At 46.8% G+C, this 21,152-nt stretch overlaps 2 protein-coding genes across 4 annotated transcripts in view; one reads left to right on the plus strand and one right to left on the minus strand.

The window, feature by feature from the left end:
* LOC105670610 (protein spaetzle 5-like) overlaps positions 1-21,152 on the minus strand; it is a 122,330-nt gene that overhangs the window by 73,855 nt on the left and 27,323 nt on the right. For all 3 annotated transcript variants that reach the window (XM_067357431.1, XM_067357432.1, XM_012364219.2), the window contains one exon: positions 8,976-9,025. In XM_067357431.1, coding sequence (XP_067213532.1) covers positions 8,976-9,025 — 50 coding nt within the window. The remainder of the gene's footprint in view (positions 1-8,975; positions 9,026-21,152) is intronic.
* The window catches only part of LOC105670630 (uncharacterized), a 178,649-nt gene that overhangs the window by 25,286 nt on the left and 132,211 nt on the right, over positions 1-21,152 (plus strand). Inside the window, exon 2 of the mRNA XM_067357434.1 lies at positions 20,730-20,768. The gene's annotated coding sequence lies outside the window, so the exon portion shown is untranslated. The remainder of the gene's footprint in view (positions 1-20,729; positions 20,769-21,152) is intronic.

Genomic DNA, 21,152 nt, shown 5'->3' on the forward strand with positions numbered 1-21,152 from the left:
CATAAAGGTATTAAACCACTGAAATAACGTCCTAGATTATCACGAGGGATCGATCCTTTAGATATTTCAAATATCGCTCTCGTGTCGCGCTACTTTTTCCGACCGCGAAGAAAGTTTCCCAAGTTTCGCACCTGGCGAAAGAAGTGGAGCGAATTATCGCGATAAATGCGCGAAACATGTTTTGGCGGTTTCATCAAAATTCTTGACATTATTTGCCGGCCGCCAGTACAAAACGTTTATTTAATATCCGGCATCGCGGCTTTAATTATGACGATAATACATACCGAGCATATTGGTTCTTTATACTGAGCGCGTTTAATTAAAAAATAACGCGCGCGACCGACGTGACTTAGCGAAAATGATTTTTGGTTTTCGTTGTAACGTGAAACAGTGACTTTTTATATTATCGGTACATGCCATCCATTTTCAAACGACGGTTAATTAATGATTTACGGATATTAGACTTTCAAACTCTCGCTCGAGGAATGCCCAGAGGAATAGAGCTCTCTGATCGTTGCGAAATCGAATAATTCCATATTGTTCCGCCGATTATTTTTATAGAATTTTTACTCCCATTAAATCACGAAATTGAATTACTTTGATTTATTTAATGACGGTGAGCGTGGCGTGCGTGAGACTTTTGCGAAGCGAGCAAGTTAGATGAAAGGATTGGTTATTAATGAAGATATTTCCAGGGCAGCATGTACATGGTGTGCGCCGCATGGCAACGGGCTGCTCTTTCACACGAGCCGGCCTGGCGTGCGATGCAATGCGAGAGATACATGTTGCTCGTTGTAAGATCGGACTTCGACGAAGCCACGTTTCCTAATTAATTAAAGTAATTAAGGCCCGGTCGAGTTATTGCCGGTATCACGGTCGCGTTATGAACCGCGTAACGAGCGAGTACCAGTCCTCGAGTGCGGCTGCTATTGCGATTTCGCGATCGCAAATTTCCTGCACTACGACAAGCGCGAATCGTATCACAATAACGAACCTTTACCCGGAGAATGCGGACGGTTCTCAAATTAATAATGGCACGGATAAATTAAACGGCAATCTGAAATAAATATCTCGCTTTTTTTGCAAGTCAATTTTTTATGTCCCAAAAAAATATCAAAGTTTTAGATGCAACTGCGCCGATTAAACTTGTAATACACATATGAATTAAGAATTATGCGCGGTGGCGAGCCTCACGTGACCCGGAATACCATGGGTTCGAGTTCGCTCCAAATAAATTGTGTACATCACCGAGCGATAACAATATTGACATAGTACTCGAGGGTGCTCGACTTAATCCCCGAGTTCCGCGGGATTTCCAGCTGCGACTTTTAATCTCCGTCCGGCAAAAGTCGATGCCGCGCGCACATTTTTCCAAAATATCCGAGCATTATTATATCCGCTTTTCGACGATTCTCTCTGCCGAGTCGAGTGGGTTTAACGGGGTGCGTTCCGGACGGGGGAGCGGAGAACGGCTGTATATAGATATATGGCGGCCGGGATGGGAAGGAAAAGAAGTTACGAGTGTACACGTACGCCTGGCCGGATGCGCGCGTTCAATATTTGAGAGGATTTAAATTCGGACGTTGGACGTCCGGACGAATTTCAGTTGGATCGTTTAAAGGCGCGCCCGCCGTCAGGCCCTCGTGAATGATTAAGGCGCCTCGTCCTGGAAAAGGAGCGCGCGCGGAGTCTGCGAGTCCTGGCGAGACTTTCCGGAATTGTCTACGTGCAAACGTATTCCGGACGAAATATCGGCGGACGTCGAGCTCCGCCGCGAATAAATAGACAGTTCTTCGTGCTGTCTTTTTTAAATTCGTCTCTCTCTTTTTTTTTTTTTTTTTTTTTTTTTCTTCTTCTCCAGCCGGTGGAGAGCCCACGAATTTTGGGATTTTAATTCTTTTCATTCCCACCGCGTCAATTGAACGGCAATTATTGAGAAAGTGTCAATAGCGTGTCTGTGCGGGCTGGCACGAAAATGCCAATACTAAGCGAATTTAAAATAACACAAGTTGCAAACCGAGTCAAAATTGTTTGGCTATGATCATGAACGATACGCACTGGCGGATATCAGGCGATATAGTTTAGATGCACGCTCGCTCGTTGCATGCGTCCCGACGCGGCTGCATTTTTCCCTGCGTTTCTCTCGTTCGCGGCGCAAATCCCCAAAATCCGCAGCAGGTCGGACAAATATAAATAACGGAATGATAATGAATCAAATCGTACGTGAAAAACCAATAAGTTATTGGCCGACCGGCGCGAATGATTGGCCCGCGGTGTACCTGCATTCCGCTTCCCCTCTCGCGCTCCACTCTCTCTGCTCTCTCTCTCTGCGCTCTCTCTCTCTCTCTCTCTCTCTCTCTCTCTCTCTCTCTCTCTCTCTGCTCTCTCTCTCTCCCCCTCTGCTCTCTCTCTCTCCCCCCCTCTCTCTCTCTTTCTCTCTCTTTCTCCCTCCTAATGCAGTTTCCGCGCTGCACACTCGAACCTACTTCCTCCCCCGCGCAGCTCACGCATTTTTTCTCCCCTTTTTTTCCCCGCGTCGCGTTTCCTCCCGCCGTTGCTGTTTCTCTCCAGCGACACGAGCGCGATCGGACAACACACACAGTGCATATTTTTCAATTAATTTAAATTACAAAACATCGCGGTAACGGTCCTGCATCCCTGCACACGCCTATCCCTTTCTCCTCTTCCTATCTCTATCTTTCTCTCTCTCTCTCTCTCTCCCTCTCTCTCTCTCTCTCTCTCTCTCTCGCTCCTCTCCTCTCTCTCTTTCTCGCGCTGCAGCTCCGATAACGCTGCGTATGTGTGTGCGTGACACGCAGCGCACGTACGTCCGCGCGCGGCAGGGTACGTAATCATTTTTATTTTCGTGCGTGTCGCTGGCATTTTTTTCAGCGTCGTCACACTCTCTCCTTCTCTCTCTCTCTCTCTCTCTCTCTTTCTCTCTCCACCGTTCTCTCGTTCTCATTCTACCTCTTTCTCACTCTTTTCCAGTCGCTCTCATTGTCTCTCCCTCTCCGATCTCGCGATTTTTCTCATCCGGAGGTGCGCCGCAATCATAAATTCGTGACCCGCGGCCGGATACCTTCCAACGTTAACGCCCTCGCAACGAACGCGCGATTCGGATTTCGATCGCGATCAGCGCGGCCAAAACGGCCCAAAAAAGGGGGTCGTCGGATTTGCATACGGAATAACTAATTCATCGTGTGTTCAACGACTCCGGTCATTAGTTTGTTCGATCTTTTTAACTGACGACCCGATGGTGCCTCGCTACTCGCGTCGCGTTATTCGCGTATCGCGATGGACGTTCTTTTTATAGCTTCATGTTTACGATGTGTGTTGCCTTTTTCGATGTTTCAAAGCATTATTCTCTCTCTGCTTGTAACTTTCCTGTCCACGAAATTAATAGAATTAATGCGATTGAAGATAATTTTTCATCCCTCATAAAAATATGAAATGTAATTCAAAGTCATAAAATTCATTTAGCGAAGGTTTGCTAAATTGCTTACTGCGTTCCAAATAATTAAAAGTTTTGCCACTTTTGCCTTGAGATGTCATTAAAAATTGGGTCGCGCTGACCGGTTACGTAAAAAAAAATTATTGCGTACCAACTAACGGTTAAACAAATTACAAAATAGTAATAAGCGAAACGCTTTGCGCAAAAAAAAAAAACCGAATTGTTGTTAATATTCCTTGTTTGCGAAACAAGTATGTTACCTTTCTCTCGCATGATGCTTATGCGCGCATATAGGAAAAAGATGCACAGAGATGTATAATGCATCAGTGAACAAAATGATTGACGCGGTCGAACCATTTAGCCGAAAACTATGCTTGGATAAACTGGACGATTCGCCGGTTGAGTGAAATCACCGAAATGGTAAAACTCTCTTTCATTGTCGCGTATGTTTTGATTTTATCGATACTCATCGAACGAATGCAGGACGAAGAATGGTTATAACATATTCAATATATGATCGATAAGCAGCACTCTACGCGCGAAGAAAGCGAAAAGTACCTTCGGCAAAGTATTTTTGCAATAACGCCGCATGTTTCTCCCGGTTTATTATTAGCCAAATATTCCCACTCGATCGATTGTCGCCGACACATTTAATTAGGCGTAAAAAGATCATTGCGATTCCCACGAAAAGAATTCTTTTCACGAGCGGCGTGTCTCTGGGCGTCCCTTTGAAAGTGCTCGGCCAGTCGAGCTCGCCCTCCCGCCCTTCCAGCTCGCCTCTCTTCCCCGACCCCTTCCGCCCGACCGTCTCTCTGTTTAATGCAGTCCATTAGAGTGCATTTAGATCGAGGGATAGTTAAAGCGCAGGTACGCCGCCATCGGAAAATTGTATGTTGTGTGCCGCGCCGATAGGCGTGTGTACTTAGAAATGACATTAGTCGCGCGATCGTGCCCCCTCTTTGTCCTTTCGCTAGACTCTCTCCGTCCGACGGGAATGAACGCAAACGAGCAAATGGACGATCTTACGGCGATGATAAAACTCGCGGGATTAACATTGCGCCCATGAAGAAATTTTTCTAAATAATTAACGCGCCCTCCCCCGCTTCCTCCCACGCGCGCGTTTACCAAATGGTTATTTAATTCGCGCCTCAGTATTAGATGATTGATTTAATCATGTTGGAAATGACTATGAAATAATTGTTTCACGCGTTACGAATGTTAATTTGCAAATTAAATGAGAGAAGCTGATTACGGAAATATGTAGCCGACGTAGACAATCCACATGCGGTACTTGATTTAATTATACATCATTAATTCAGAACGTTTGTCATACTTTCGGCTCAAGTTAATTACTCATGTTGTAATATGTAAATGTACTCTGTCGAGAATTAATCATTATAGGGAAACTGAATCACGACGTTTCGCAAATAATAAATACCTAAAAGTTCATAAGCTGCGCGCGAGCGTTCGGCTTATCGTTGCATTTACGTTATTTCTTTTTTTTTTTTTTATTTTTTTTTTTATTAAGCAAAGTAGTCGCGCGTGTTTAATGCATTTAGCAATATTATTAATAGCCGGGAATAAAGGTATTTCGAATATCTCAAATTACTAAGCGTCATGTGGCGATAAATTGTTGAAGCATAGATTGACGCAAATCGATGAAATGCACAATAAAAATATTACATAAAAAGTTGTGCACGATATTTTATTTCCGATAGCGCAAATTTTTTCACATGGGGTGAGGAGATTGAACTAGTTATTCGTAATATCGACGCCCGTGGCATCGAACGGATACACCGGGTGGTCTAAACGATTGTTATTGCTAGCGAACGCTCAATCTATGCGCCTCATTAATTCTTATAATTTCCGATGTTAAATAGCTCAACGATTAAGGTTTAAATAGACGCTATTTTCGACAAACGATGCATTATAAATCAGATGGAAGCTGAAAGCCGAACATTTATCGAGCGTTTCGATAAATTATCGATCCGAGATGTAATTTTTAATATTAAATGGCTCGTTAGGTCGCTCTCTCTGATGTCTATGAAAAATTGAGGGCTACTTCTGTAAGGAGTTGTATCGTTACATCCTTCTCGGAGACTATCCTCCTCGGAGCACCCTATATACGAAGGTGAAAATAGCTGTAGAAAGCGCGAGAGGCCGCCCCCGCCGGCGCTACTTAACTAAATGAATTCAATATCTCGGAATAAATACATTGATAAATCAGCCACTCCGCTAAAAGCTTACTTTGGCGAGCGCTCGCGAACGCGCGCAAACAACGTATGCGCTTGCGCGCACATGTATACATGCACACAGTCGGGCAGACATCTCGTCGCGAGGGAAAAAGAGGGAGCGGAGGAGAAAGAGAGAGAGAGAGAGAGAAAGAAAGAGAGAGAGAGAGAGAAAGAGAGAGAACGGAGGGAAGAAGGGAGCGGGTGTACTTATAGAAGAGTGGTTTGCTCCGTCTATAAAGAATCTTGTTTGTTTCTGGCCGACGGATATCGAAGAAAAACTATTTGCCTCGGGGATTTAGAGTGTTTCGTGAACCGCCCCCTCCCGTCCCGCCGATCGCCGCGGATCCTCGCGCCCCTTTTCCTCGCCCTGCCTCTTGCGCTATCTCGCAGGGAGTAATACACGACGCAAATAAAACTTCATTCTTGCCGATTGTCCATCGACCTACCCGCTATCGCGGACCAATCCGGCAGATGGACACAGAACGAGGGATCGATCGATCTGGCCGCGTGAGCCACATTTAAATCAGCGTCGGAACAAGAACGGGAGCGGAAAGGCTTTAAAGTCCAAATAAACGCACGGGATGTTCCTTAATTTCTCCGAAAATTTGCCATTTCCATTGTTAAAACGGGGACCTGGTTTCGAAAAAAAAAAAAAAAAAAAAAAAAAAATACCGCCGAAAAGGTCTGTTCCTAATTCAAAATGTGTGACGTTGCGGAGAAAGCTTTAATAATACATTTAAAAAGAAAAAAATCACAGACGCAATATAAGAGAGTGTGTCGAGTAGCGAACTTCTTGAAATTCCCTCTCTCTCTCTCTCTCTCTCTCTCGGCATAAACAGCTTCACTCGCTTCGCGCCATAATTTGAGCAAGTGGAAACCAGCAAGGAGGATGAGAAAGCCGAGTTACGGTAGAAGAAGAGGGGACCTGCAGGTTAGCCTGATTAAAGAAAAATCCGCAACTTGTTGAACGTCTTAAATATTCATCCACCCATTCAATGTAGCATCTACTTAATAACCGGTGTTGCCAACATCCCTCGGAGCAACCGCCTCCGCACCGCCGCTTCTTCTCACCCTTTACCACCCCCCCCCCCCCCCTCTCCCATCTCCTCACCCTCTTGTCCCCCACTGTTTCTTGCGATCCATCGTCTCGGCAGGCCGCTACGAAGCCGCGACGGGGCAAATGAAATCCGCTAAAACGTTTTCTTAGCGGTATCGCCTGGGCTAAAAGCTAAAAGCGCTTTTAAATTCCGCCAGCTCTCTCCTCGCCGCGCCGCGCCGCGCCGGCCGCCCGAGGAGACGTTAGGCTGCTAACTGAGCGCGCTGTTTGCACGGCGACACGTTCGAGCTTCTTCCATAGGCACCTTGTTTGTTCGATACTCTTCCGTCGATTTACAATGCAGCTACTTAAACACGGGAAAAAGAAAGGAAGAAAAATATCGCGTACTCCGAAAAATAACAAGACCCGAATTTTTCAATTAATTCAATAATTTCGTAGAAATTGTTGAATCACGTTCGGTTTGAAATTGCATAAATATTTTGTACAAACAAGAGATGTCTTTTATATAAATTTCTTTTCTAGATTTTATGTTCAACTATTGCGAGTACGTAAGAGAATTTTGAAATTTTTCGCAATTTTGAAAATTCAGCAGTCTACTATCTCGCCGGCTACTTTATCAAGATCGTAGTAGGTCAGCTAACTCAGTCGCAGGCAATCGAGAGAGTTGAAAGCCAGACATTGCCGCGAGTGGTGGTGTTTGAAAAGCGCCGAGACCATGGAACCCGTAGAATCGTATCAGTTCCCGTTCCCGAAACAAGTTTCTTCCTGCGCGCCGCCGACGGGCGCAAAGGAAGAGACGCAAAAAGAGACGCACGAGCGGCATTCACGTCCTATGCGCGAGAAGGAGCGACAATCCGATCGTGCGGGAGAGACGAGGAGAAAGCGGACGAAAGGAATAAAAAGAGAGGGGTCGACGGAGGGAAGGAGAGACTCGATACGAATAGGAGGAAAAGAGAGAGAGAGAGAGAGAGAGAGAGAGAGAGAGAGAGAGACAGAGCGGAAGATGCGGAGATTAAAAGAGGGACGGAAGAAGGTTAGGGGAGCGAGGGGACAGGCGGGGGCGAGTTAAGTGGGTGCACCTACACTTGGTAAAACAGAACGGTCTCCGAATTGAGCCTGGCAGCGGTCCAGCCTAATGGAGACTCTTAGCGTAATTAAACGTAAACACATTCGAGGCGTCACGCTAATCTGAATGCTTATCGAGGTCCGCCGGTGTTGCCTCAGGGCCGTGTCTACCTGACGCGCGCGCGCGCTCATCCTTGCAAATGGAAGCCCCGTCCTGTAAGGCCTAGACCTTTGCGTTTGAGCGTTTGGACGAAATTGTAGCTACGTACTTTGCTGTTGTTGCGATTATTCGCGTTACGTCTGACTTAATTCCAGCGTATCGCGGAATTAGCTTACGGATTCACGGTGTAACAGCGGATTCGGGCGCGCAAAGCGTCTCCCCCTTCACACGCACGGCGTGAGTTTGAAAAGAATTAAAATGCGAAACGGGAGAATTTGTGTACGACGCTAAAGGCGTCGCCGAGCGCGCTTACTTAAGAACACACTTCGCTCCGGCGCAAATTAATTGGCTATCTCCGTCGGGACTTAAGTAGCTTTTTATTTTCATCACATCGGCTAAATTATGCGACATTCAATAGCTGTCGTGCGATACCGCGGACGTCGCGGCGGCGGGACGAGGCGGCAGTGGACACGGAGGGGCTGGCTGGCTGGCTGGCTGCATTACGATGCGGAGCGTTCGAGGGAAACAGGTGTTTCGTTTAAATACGTTGTAAATATCCGTCGGCGCGAACGCTCGCGATAATTCGATGCCCGTGTGGCATAAGGCGAATAAAAGAGATGTGTGCGTGAATAAGAAATGGCCACTCTCGCATCGCACACGCTCGGCTTCGAGAGATATCTCACGCTCGTAGACTTTTCGGTTCCTTCCTCCCTCCACCCACGTGCCAATTTATTTTCACGCAGTTGCAGCTGCCAGTCGGATACTAACGCGTCGCTCGATTTCTCTATACTCTGTATCAAATTACCGTTAAATGCTACGGCGGTAATTAACGGCGAGCAAGATGCCCTCTGATAAAATGTGTCTTGCTTTCCGGTGAAAAGACACGACCGGGCTGACATTACACCGCCTAAATATAGATAATCGCGCGCGATTGGCGCGATCAAGCGGAGGTCGAGTAACCACCGCGATCGAGATCTTAAAAGCGCTTAAAACTCACAGACTCACCTGCTCTCGATCTGCATAATGAGAACCGTCCATTAGGCTCCATCGTCGACCTGAAAAGGAGAAAAAAAAAAGCTATTAACTACAGACGCTAATAATAATTGCTCGAAATGGAAACAATGTATCATTATTATTTTTACTAAATTAAGATTAATCGCGCGAAAAGATGACGAGGCGTCCGCCGCGCGAACGATGCATCTCACTTGACAACGGCGGCGGAGAAATCGCTGCCGTTGCCGCCGCTGAATTGTGAAAAAGTGTGACTTAACGCGCCGCGACCGAATAATTTGCTTTGCATTAAGGAAATTGCTAATTGCGTATTGCCGAGTTAAACAAGGCTTAAACCTCTTCACGTGTCCCCGTTAACGAGACGACGAGGCAAACACTATGAAGCATACAGGTTGGAAGCACGGCAGGGAGGACTAGGTTTACTGCTAATTGCTGTTGTATTACAACGACCAGTCAAAGGCAGCCCTCGACTTGCCCCCCTTTCCCTCCCCGCCCCGCGTCAGCCCACTTCCCATCCGCCACCTCCACCCTTTCTGAGTTCTAGTAGTTGCCTGCCATTATATTCAAAACTCTAACCGGATATCCATCTACGCAGCCGCGAAGTTGAACCGAGTCGATTTCGCGTCTGCGAAAACAACAGTTCGCCGGAAAAAGCCGGGACGCAATGTTATCCGCGAGATTGTACGACGTCGGCGGCGGAATCGGGAGACTTGATCGGGACTTAAAAGCTCTCGGGGCCTCACTCGCGAGGGTTTCCTCGTGGAAAAGAGAAGCCTCGTTAGTGTCGCCAACTAATCAGCGTCGAAAACGCCAATCCGCTATTAAGCCGACACTGCTATTGTCGCGCGGAGACTGCGCGCGCGAGACGGCGGGAGGCAATCATTTGCGCGCGTAACAAAACACCAAATCATCTAAGCGCCCGGCCGGCAAGTTTGCTTACACGATCGTCCAGCCGTATCGCGGGCGCGCGCGATAATTGAGTTGCCCGAAAGAATGACGATCCATCTTCGCGTTGAGCTGAAAGACAGGCGGCCGCCACCTTCTGTTTACGCGCATCCCTCAAATTGGATCGCGAATTCGACCATGCAGGTAGTCTCGCGGCAGACTCCGACAAAGACTCGTCCTTAGACGATCGCAATTAATTCGCGACTGGGTGGGGGTCGAGGAGGGAGTTTGAGCAGGAGATGGTGGCGGGAGGAGGAAGGCGGAGGAGGAGGAGGGGAAGGGGGGTTAATGGATTTCCACGCCGCCATCCGTACGGCCGTTCCCTGGAAGCTCGTCAGAGGTTCCATAATGCAGCACTGTGTGCAATTTTAAGCAACCCTTTATCCTGGCAGCCTCTTCCCCCTCCCCCACCCACCAACGTTCCACACGTATAAGACTCCGGTCCAATTACCTCCTTGCTACGCCGGCTGCTGCTGTTGGGAAGGGGTTGCATGATAGTTAATTACACCCCCTTTGCAACCCCCGCACCACCACCACCAGCATTACCACCACCACCGCTGCCGTGGCGCCTCCTCCCCCGCACCGCCACGCTCCTTCCATCTTCTCTTCCTCCACCATTTCCACCCCCTCCACCTCGTCTCCCGTTCGCCCGTCTCCAGCCGCCCCTCTTTCGTCTCTTCCACCTTTCCTCCTCCACCTCCTCCTCCCCCAGCTCCCCGTTCTCCTCACCCTCATCCTCCTTCTTCCTCTCTTGCCGCCACTGCTAATTACTATTTTTAAAACATTAAAAGTAAAGTTTGTTAAATGAGTGGGAGTTAATTATGAAGCTACCGGGAGAGGCCGGAGGTAATTGGAGCGAACGACAAACAAAGGCTCGTACCTACGGCCACGGACTATAGCTATACTCCGCCACGGTAGGCAGGCGGGCGGCCCACCTACTACCTACTTTATTTTCGCGGAGAATTTCTGATCCATTCGCCATCGTTAATCCCGACCACTCGTCCTCGTCCGCGAGCGCGCCGAAGCTCTTTCATTCGTCCTGCCAATTACGAGAGCTCGAGGCGAATGTCGAACCGGTTAAATTGCGAGGCTCCTCCGCAGCCCAAGGCGAGAGAGCTGTGCACGCGAGAGTGTGTCCTCGTGTGTAGACTGCGCGACTGCGACGCAACCCCGCGCACCCGTTCCCGTTCCCATTCCCGTTCCCGTTCCCGTTCCCGTTCCCGTTCCCTATTCCCGTCCTTATTCCCGTGCCCGACCGCACCTCACGCCGAGGAGAGAGAGAGAGGGGCCAGATTCTCTCCCCGGACTCTTCGCCGCGTCCTCCTACGCAATCCGCGACCTGCCTGCGCCTGTACGTGTCTTTTCTGCAGCTTTCTGGTTATTAACGCGCGATTCACGATGCTCCTTAACTTAACCGATGCCCCGAGACTTTGGCGAAATTCGCTTGCGACGACGCGGCGCGGCGTCGAAAACGTCTCTCTGCTTCAAGATTCGAGCTACATATTGATTATTTAGATTTTATTCGCCAAGTATGCAAAGTCTCAAGTCGCGCGTATCAGTTTACCCTGGATTTATATCGCAAGTGGATTGCGGAATGGACTTGGGGAAAAAAAATCTGATTCTCAATGTTTCTACGGACAGCTGAAGCAACGAACAATTAACATCCGACCGTGTAATTTTTCCGAACATTTTCCTCCGTTTCGCAAATGTCTGATTTTCATCATATGCTGCTGTGAAAAAAATCACGCCATCGCATTAGCGAATATTAGACGAGTCCAGAGGAAACTTACGAGCCAATAAGTTTTTTTAAGGTATCGCGTTTCATGCCATTTGCGTGGGCGAGGAGAGAGGTATCTCCGACGAAATCAAATAACGTGCGGGCGCGCACGCGAGGTTTGAGTTTTACGGTTATTAATTAACCGATACCAGATTTCTGCATTAGCGCTCCGTCCCCGCTAATGCATGGAATACAAGTACCGGGATAATGTGTGTCCTTTCCGCGCCGGATAGATACGCCCGATACGAAGATACATCTGCGTATCAACAAAGAGCTGGCGCGCTCTCGCGCGCGCGCATCGGCATATCGCTTCGACACATATTATCTTTCATTACACACTCTGAAACACATTCATCTCGTAACTCCTTGTTTTAAGATCAGATCGTCTCTAAAAACACAAGTATAAAATGTCCCCGGAAACTGAATTTTATTCTTCGAAACATTATTCGCGCTCGCGATTCGTCACCGGCGCGTGCACGTTCGCTGTAACTGTTAACGATACCAATAATAGTAATGAAGGGATAAAAGGATCGGCGATGGGCGGAAGGACGCGTCGTCATAAATTCCAAACGCTCCGTTTAGTGAGACGTTTCTCACGCCGTTGATCCAGCAAGATCAAAAGAAAGGGATAGAGCTACGTGTCGTCGAGAAGTGGCGATGTAAATAGAAACCTCTTTAGGGGCATAACTCGGCGCACGCCGTCTGTGAAAGACGTATGGCATCGGACGAGGGGCGTCGCCAGTGCGTGCGTTCGGTGTCTTCGTAACCGGCTCTGACGGATAGCGCCGGAAATAGCGAAAGGGATAGGCAACGACGGGCCGTGGAACGGGTAACGCGAGTGTGAAGCAACAGTCGAGCTCGCACCGTCTGGGAATCTCGCGCTGTCGCGCTGAAACGTTTTTTCCTCCTCCATTCAAGAGTTATAATGCAGCCATTAACGACGCCTTTCTAGATTTCGCATCGAGATCGACAAAGATATTATAAAAAGAATAAGAGTGCATCCATCTCTACAGATGCAGTTTTGTTGGGGAAAAAAAATTGTCGATATTATACATTCTTTAAGCAAGCGCTCTTTTCGAAAACTCATACATACATAATTTTCTGAATCTAGAATTTCAATATAAATTCGAAATGGAAAAATAGAGAATATTGCAGCTAGATATCGATTATAGAGTATCCGGAAAATCCGGGAGAATGTTGTGAGAGGACTAACGTCGTATTCGGCTATTTACTAAACATAGCGGCGGCATGAAACAGGCGCGTCGACCGAACATCAGTGTCCTTCTTTATCGAACGTCTCGCGAATGGCGTATTTGGAACTATCGAACTTTAAAGTCGCCGCCCGCCGCAAATGCGTTCGCGGCAACTTACATCCACATTGGATGCGAGAGAATTACTGCTAATACAGATAATATGCCTGCAAAATAACATGCTTAATTGCCACAATATTTATTGTTGATAATTAAGAGGAGAATGAAATTGATTCGCGATAGTCGTTTCTCATACTCGCGCTTACCATTCACTTTGTGTTAAATCCGGATGGGATCCGACACAAATGCCATCAAAATATCTCCATTATGAAAGAGTGCTTCGGGGATGCGGAATTGTAATACGCTTGCTGAATACAATTGATCTATCATCGGGGAAAAAACCAGAGAGGATTTTGTGGAATAGCAATTTCCAAACCTGCCAAGACACGCAACACAACTAAACGTTACCAATCTGGCGAAATCGTTTATCACTAGCATGTCCGAGGCATTATACGGTATGTGCAAAACCGTGGGACGAGGAGGCAGGGCAAGAGGCGAACGAACGGACATTGGGTTGTGTGATGGACACTCAATTACTTTATGTGCCGGCAGCTAAAAATAACTGCATATATCGTGCCGGCATTGCGCGATGTACCCACTTCTCTCGAAAAGAATAACAGTAAACGTGTCTAAAGCAGCCGGGAACGCTTAGCTGTTTAACAATTTTTATAACATATATTGTTTATTAAAGCTTTTTCCCAGATCAATACGAATTAACATATTCTTGAGAATCTCTATGAATATGGAAATATTGTGCCCCATAAACATTGCGTTTTTACGTTTTGCGCTTTTTACGAAACGGATTATTTGATTAGTGCGACGGTGCAACAAGATGATAGTCGGAAAAAAGAAATGCGGCGTGGAGCGATGAAAATATTGAACCAATGCGCGGCTGACTAATAACGAGGAAATAAATATCGCATTTTTCCGCGAGTGTGACGTCAAAATCGCGCAACGTGTGATTTCCATGGAAACTGAATCGCCGCGGTGCAACGCGGCGCAGCGGTTGTTTTACGAGTCTGTTTTTCGTCTATGCTAATATACGACTATGACGATCGTAATCGTTTCCATCCCTACTGCCGACCCCAACCCGATATTATCCAATGGGCTTGTAGGTACTTTGGAGTTTTCGCAAGCGCTTCAAAGTAACTTTCCGAGGATTTAACGAGTTTGCCGTGAGCACCGACGCTACCCCTTATATTGTCTTCTGACTGTAAAAAATAACACCGTTATGCTCTTCGAATCATTTATGCGTAATAATTCCTCAAAAGTTTCTGAATCATTTCTGAAAATTTTCATTTGACGACCCATTCGAGTCGTGAATAATATATTCGATTGTCGAATGAAAAGCGCGAAAGGAAAAAATTCTTTCACTTCGCGTTTGACGAAGAGACTCTCGGCCCCGAACGATCGTAGGTATCCTCGAACCGAATTCTCGCTACATCTTTCTAAGCGTGAGACGAGGGGGAAGGGAGAATCTCGGCACGGCGCCTTTTTAATTACACAAATTTACACGGAGCCACTCCCGAACGAGGAACCGTCAGAATTCTCCGAACAAGGAGAGTCGGGTGGAAAAGCAGTGGCACGCGAACCTTGCCCTTCCGCTCTTCGCCCCCGTCTGCCGAGCGCCGCAATTTGCCTGTTTTCCTCACACCGTTGCAACCCTCGTACGAAGTGCTACCCCTGCTCGCTGACTCTTATTTCACGGATGCAATATAACCGCGAACATAATCTCGAGATAGCGAGAATAATTCCTGCAACCGGGGTTAATCAAAGCGTGCAGCGCGTATATGTACAGAGTGTTTCGGAGTTATGACGCTAGGCTACAGACTCCGAACAAAAGGTAAGAATTGCCGCGGTTCATTCGCTCGTGAATCCGCGCTTGTTATATGCTTTTAAAAGTTCTGTTGATCAATTTGCGCATCCGTGATAATATTTAATAAATTTCAGTTATAAATTGTACATTTCTTAAAAAAAGAGTGCACATGCATGAGTGCGAGCAAAAAACGACGCATCATCTCTAGGTCACATCATTTCGTTGCGCAGAAAGGCGAATAGAATGAGACGCCGCGCGGAACATCGTATACGACAAGAGAAGGGAGGGAAGGGGGGGAGGCGCTCCCCTTTCCGCCCCCTCCTCGGGGCATTGAATCCCAGAGGCCGTTATTCAGAGGAACCGGCTCGATTTGAGAGCCGCGGCGATGCAGCTGGCATTTAGCAGGCATTCAATTAAATATTGATCCAGCTCCGTTTAGCGCCGGTAAACAATTATGCACGCTAATTAATGCCTCGGCGTTGTCGGCGCAATCGAATCGAATCGTCCTCGAATACGCCGCACCGGCTCATCGTGGATCATCGATCTCGCGGGATGTATGTTCTTCTCCGCGATCCAACCGCTCGATTCTAATTAAAAGAGGAACATTGATTGCGACAAGCCGAGAAACGAATAGCTAAATGACTTTCGTATGAAATATGAATATAATGTGAAATAAGAATGACGATATAAAAAAGGAATCAGCGAGACGGAAATAATTCAGATATCACACAAATGACGTGTTCCAAGAATAAATAAGTAATTACTGGAAATTGTTTTTCACATCAAGAGATACTACGAGAATACACTTCGCTCAACGTCTAATTAAGTAAAAAGTAATTAACATTAACTTACATCTTGCGAATAATCTTGATTAATTATCAAATAAAATATCGATGGAAATGTCGTGAGAAAAAGCAGTGCTTCTCGCTTATAAATCGCACGCTAATAGATGTATTCCGGAAACCTGACAAATATATCTAGCATGTTGGAATTAATTGAAGGCGGTGTCGCGCGCACATTACACATGCACATGTAGAAATGCAGGCGCGCGCGCGCGCGCGCTCGAGTGCGTAACAACCGGCTCCCTTCGACAATTTTGTCTGCAAGGATACTAATTTCGTAACGTCTTCGTCTAATCATCCTAAAGGTTTCGCGGTGTGCGTGTCCCGTCGGCGCACACCGAGCATGACGAGCGGGAGGTGCGGGGAGAGGAGAGATGCGCAACTAGCGAGAGAGCCCGGTATAATTAAAACAGCGCCGAGGAGAGTCTACGAGAGGAGACAGACACCGTGCTGATTTCATTAAACGTCTTACCTCGGCGCAGCCTGCTTTCTGTTTAGTTCGGGACCTTTCGAGGCTTTCATTTCGTTTGCCTGCGTCGAAGGGAAAAACCGGGAAAAGTACGAGGGAGACGAGGGACGCGTACCCGCACGGGAAAATTTCAGGCCCTAGCCTCGCAAACTAGAGTTTGTCGCGTTGTGTTCTCGCAAAATTGTGAAAACAAGACGCTGAATTTGTTCATTGCGACGAAAGAAGATTTGCACGCGCGGTGCCGGGGCCCTGTTCGAAATTCGTCATTTTCGAGGAAAATTATATACAGAGTTTTATACGAAGCACGTAAACAGTAAAATTGTAAATATCGATTATTGGGCTCTATTAAAGCGATTATTCTATTACAGTACACGTCTGTAAAATCATTAACCGGCAGATACACCCCGTTTACGATCACGGCGCGTCCAATTACAGGTTGTCAATCGCAGGACGCTATGGCTCCAATCTACGGTCTTTCGTACGTACGAGATGACACGGTCTGTTTACAGATTCTAATAATCCGCCGGGCGATTCCAGCGATAAATTTCACCGCCTCGTAAAATCCCGGCGAGGAGTCTGGCGCGCCAAAGTTCCTTAACCGTTTAAGTGTATCTTAGCAGCGCGCCTTTGACGAACGGTGTCTTACCGTTCTGGAAAGCGCGCATTGAAAAGGAACATTTAAATCACCGTGAGAGGAGTGTCGTGTATAAAGGTGTGCAACACGCGTGCGAAGATGCGGGCAAAGAGACGCGTGTCCATCGGCCGTCGGCAAAGGCTCCGCGGTAAATAGTCCGGGCATTAACAAGTGGCCCGTTAATGAATTTCTCAGCGGGCGCCCTTCCAAGATTCCCATGAGGCCCTTTTGAACCCTGCGCAGGTCTCTCATCGACGTACTGATTTACGCGCCGTGATCCCCGATGCCGAATGACGGAACGGAGTAACAACCCTTTCTTGCGCCGAACCCTTCTCCGTTCCCTCGCCTTCGCACGTCCTCCCTTTATTCACACACACCCGGGGCATAAATAATCCGAGCAAATTTATAATGACAATTACCATAAAAATTGTCACACAATAAAATATTCGGAGAAATTTACGATCGTGAAGCGCCGAGCAGGATTTTCTGAGAGCCGCGGAGAAGGGAGACCACGCAATTCCTTTCGTCCTGTGCGCCGTCCCCCCCCCCCCCCGTCCTGCCGGCACCGCACGTGAGCGCAGAACTTTACAGCCAATTATTTTATACGCCGCTTTATTGTGGCCATATCTTGTCTCCCGAAAGTTCCGCTGCTCCTCGATCAAGATCTACGAATCGGGCGAGCGGCGGCTCGATTATTTTACGCTGCGGAAATTCGACTATTTCGCACGGCCTGTCATTGACCGATTTTATTAAATACCATCGTTATTATAAATTAACAATATGAACGATAAGTAATAATTTATCTACAAAGGCAATTTTAATGATTAATAATATTAATATTGGAGCGTTTGATTTAATTCATGAGTGAGCAATTATATATAAGCTCGACATATGAAATTAAATGCTATCTCGACAACTATATATATATATATATATATATATATATATATTTGTGTATTTATACATAGAATACTTTATTGTAACGCCGGCCATTAATTACTTGGCCAAAGGAATCCGGCGCTGCGCGGGAGCCTTCGTTAACGTTAAATACGTCCCTGGCGCGTTAGTGTAAATCAAGCAGCGGTAGCCTGCGCTCTCTCTCTCTCTCTTTCTCACATAGAGCCGGGGTAAACTGCGGGGGCGGGGTAAAGAGTGCAAAAGGGCCAGGAAGGGGCAGCTAAATGATCTCATTAGCACATTCCTGGCTGGCCGCCTCTTCCATGTGTCAACCGAACTCAGCTTACCCTACGAAACTGTTCGGGACGACTTAACTGTCGCGTAAATAATCTTCTGCTTGGGTGCCGGCCCTAACGAACGCTGGATATTTAACGAAGATGCCTCAATACGAGCGATATCGATTTTTTTTTCATCGCCGCGCTCAACGGCGTCCGTCGCGTTGCTCGCCGAAAGTTTCGTTGTACGAAAAGTTGATCAGCTATTAATTAGCTTCTCTATTAATTGACATTTGTATAACTGATAACACGGATGTATCATTAAATGCTGTTAATTCATGCTTTAGAAATTTTGTAATTGCGCACGCGGAACAATAATTTACGAAGCAATACATATCGAAACATGGTTAACCAATGGGATAAATTCTAGAAATAGAATCGTCAGAGAGGACTGCTGGAAGAATGCGTAGACACCTGTTCGGAGATGCGGGAGTAAATAAACGAACGGCGTCCATTTGCATTGGTGCGGAAGACTTTAAGGGTGAGCAGTGTGCAGGCAACCAAAATAAGTAGCCATCCGTTCGTGCGCGACGGTATCTGATTTTCGTAAATTTATTTCCTGAATCCCTTTACTTTGTATCATCCGCTTTTACGCGTGTCGCGTAAAAACAATGAAAAATATTAATTCATAAATCGCCGTGTTTTGATTCCCGAAGGATTTCCTATCGGATCTAACTGCCGCTTGAAATCGCCGCCTGACATCTTTCCGCCCTTTGTTTTCTTCACGACCTGTCGCTTCTTCCCTGCTTTCTCTCTCGTTCTCTCTAAATAAGTCCGCACACGTACGCGAGAAACATTCTATAGCGCGACGCTAGGCGGATTTAATCCTAGCAAATTAATTCCATTTTCTCGGAGCATCGCGCATTCTCTGTGTTTCGTCCTTCATCAGCTCGGCTATGTGCAGCCAGCCCTTTCCCTTGGTGTGTGTGCCCGCCCCCTCCGACCTCCTCGCTGCCGACTCTAGGACTCCGGTGCCTTGCCGAACCACCCCCGCAACCTCCTCCCGTCGAAAAGCTATACTGGAGCCGGTCTACAAGGAATTGTTAATTGCTCGTGCAGCGCCAATTTGCATAAATCAATTTTAAATCAACTCTCCGGCCTGCGAAGAGTGCGCGCGCGGCGTCTCTCAAGCTGGAAACGCGCAGGATATGCACGGATGCCCGACGCGACGCGAAGAGTGCGACGCGGCGCGGAGCGGCGCGACGCCACGTACCGCTCGTACGACGATTACACATATAGGGTGTCTCGAACAACACGTCGCGCCATCCGTGGCGCAGATATGCGTGCACGGTCGTGCCGACTCACCGCGTGCGTGCACAAGTTTGCACGCGGCCGAACAAAGTAACCCCGATGGCGTATCGAACCGGCACGACCGTGAGGGCGAAAAAGTTTCCGCGGAGTGACAACGCGGCATATCGCGTGACCGAGGGACGAAGAGCGCCGGCGAAAGAAGGGACGTGGAATTTCAATGGCGCATAAAAATGAGATGTTTAGATGAAAACGAGGAGATAAGCGGACACGGGGAGAACGGACGGCGGCCATTTAAATTGTAATTTTCAGTGCGAGTTCTATACGAGAGATCGCGTGTCCGTAATGTATGCGCATCTCAAGACGTTCCACGTTTGCACAGCAGTGTATATATCGTGCACTTCATGCTGGAGTGTCGCCGGACGTTGTGCCACGAAAAACTAGCAGCCTTACGTAACCTTGATCAAATTTGCTGTGTTGCCATTCCGTCCGGATTAAAGGCTAATTTTATTTCTAATTTTACGCACACGTTTTAACCAATTTGTTGATACAAATTTAAGGAATAATACATTTGCATCAATTTGCACACGTCGCTTCGTAATATTTTCACGAGTAAATTAACGCAGATCGAAAGAAAGATCTGGAGTTATTATTCATAACTTCGAGGCACGGGACGTAGTAAATGACGTGACCTTTTTTTTTTTTTTTCTTCTTATAACGACATATACTTGACTATGCTACAATACGCGATACGTTTGTCGCACGGAATTGAGTTCTCGATCGGATTATTGAGAGTTTTAGTAGGCTTGAAACATGCAAAGCAGAAGACGGTAAAGTACCGAGCCCAGCAGACCATTACTCGAAAGAGCGGCTTGTTTAAAGAAACATAGCTCGTGGAACGATGCCCCTGGGTATAACGCGAGGGCTGATCGCTCGTGTCACCCGCGATTATGGCGTCCCAAGACTGACTGCAGTACGTCACGCAGAATGCATGAATCTAAAAAAATTATTCGAGAGCCGAACGTGCCCCGTTTGTACGTAGAAATGACGTTTCGGCCTCGAGTTTACAAATTCTAAAATAAAAATCGCGTATATATTTGGAATAATGCGCGCGGAGGGAAGTAACGATGCGTGAATATTTTATAAAAATACATTTAAAAATATGTATAACACGAGCATAACAATGATACGGAAATCATTCGGAAATAGCACGGAAGTGACACGGTAATAACTTAGAAATACAACGGAACGATATGTAAATGATATGCAGCGAGGGATGACATGAGTATTTTCTTTCGAAATGGCTTAGAAGTTAACACGAGGATGATATGGAAGTATAACGTCGCTCGATATAAAAACATCATCGCTAACGCTATTAGCTGCGCGCTGTTTAGAAAAAAATATTATTGGTAATTAATAATATCTCTACCAGAATATTCTCGATGAAAATTTATGCGAGTAATAATTGATTACAGGTCGCCGAGCATACGTGGAGATTCCTTCGCCAAACTTGGGTGAGTGAATTATTGCCATTCATGCAATATTATTAGGTCCTTGAATAAGTTCTCGCTGTTTCTTAAAAGATGGCGTAGCGGCACTCTGTGCATGGAATTTCGTACGGAAACGCATCAGCTAAGTAGTACTATATGTAACCTCAAATTCTAGTAGATACAGTTTACCACAGTGTCAACCACGTGTTTAATTACCTATTGCGAAAATGTCTACTTTTGTGCCAAATAAAGTGTTTTTGCGGGGAATTTTATTGCACTGCTTTATTCAAAAGAAATCTGCAGCTGAAGCACACAGAATTCTTGTTGAAACATATGGTGACAATGCTCTGTCGAATACGACATGCAGAGACTGGTTTAGGCGCTTTAAAAATAATGACTTTGACCTTG

This window comes from Linepithema humile, chromosome 6, assembly GCF_040581485.1.
Source record: "Linepithema humile isolate Giens D197 chromosome 6, Lhum_UNIL_v1.0, whole genome shotgun sequence".
NCBI lineage: Eukaryota > Metazoa > Arthropoda > Insecta > Hymenoptera > Formicidae > Linepithema > Linepithema humile.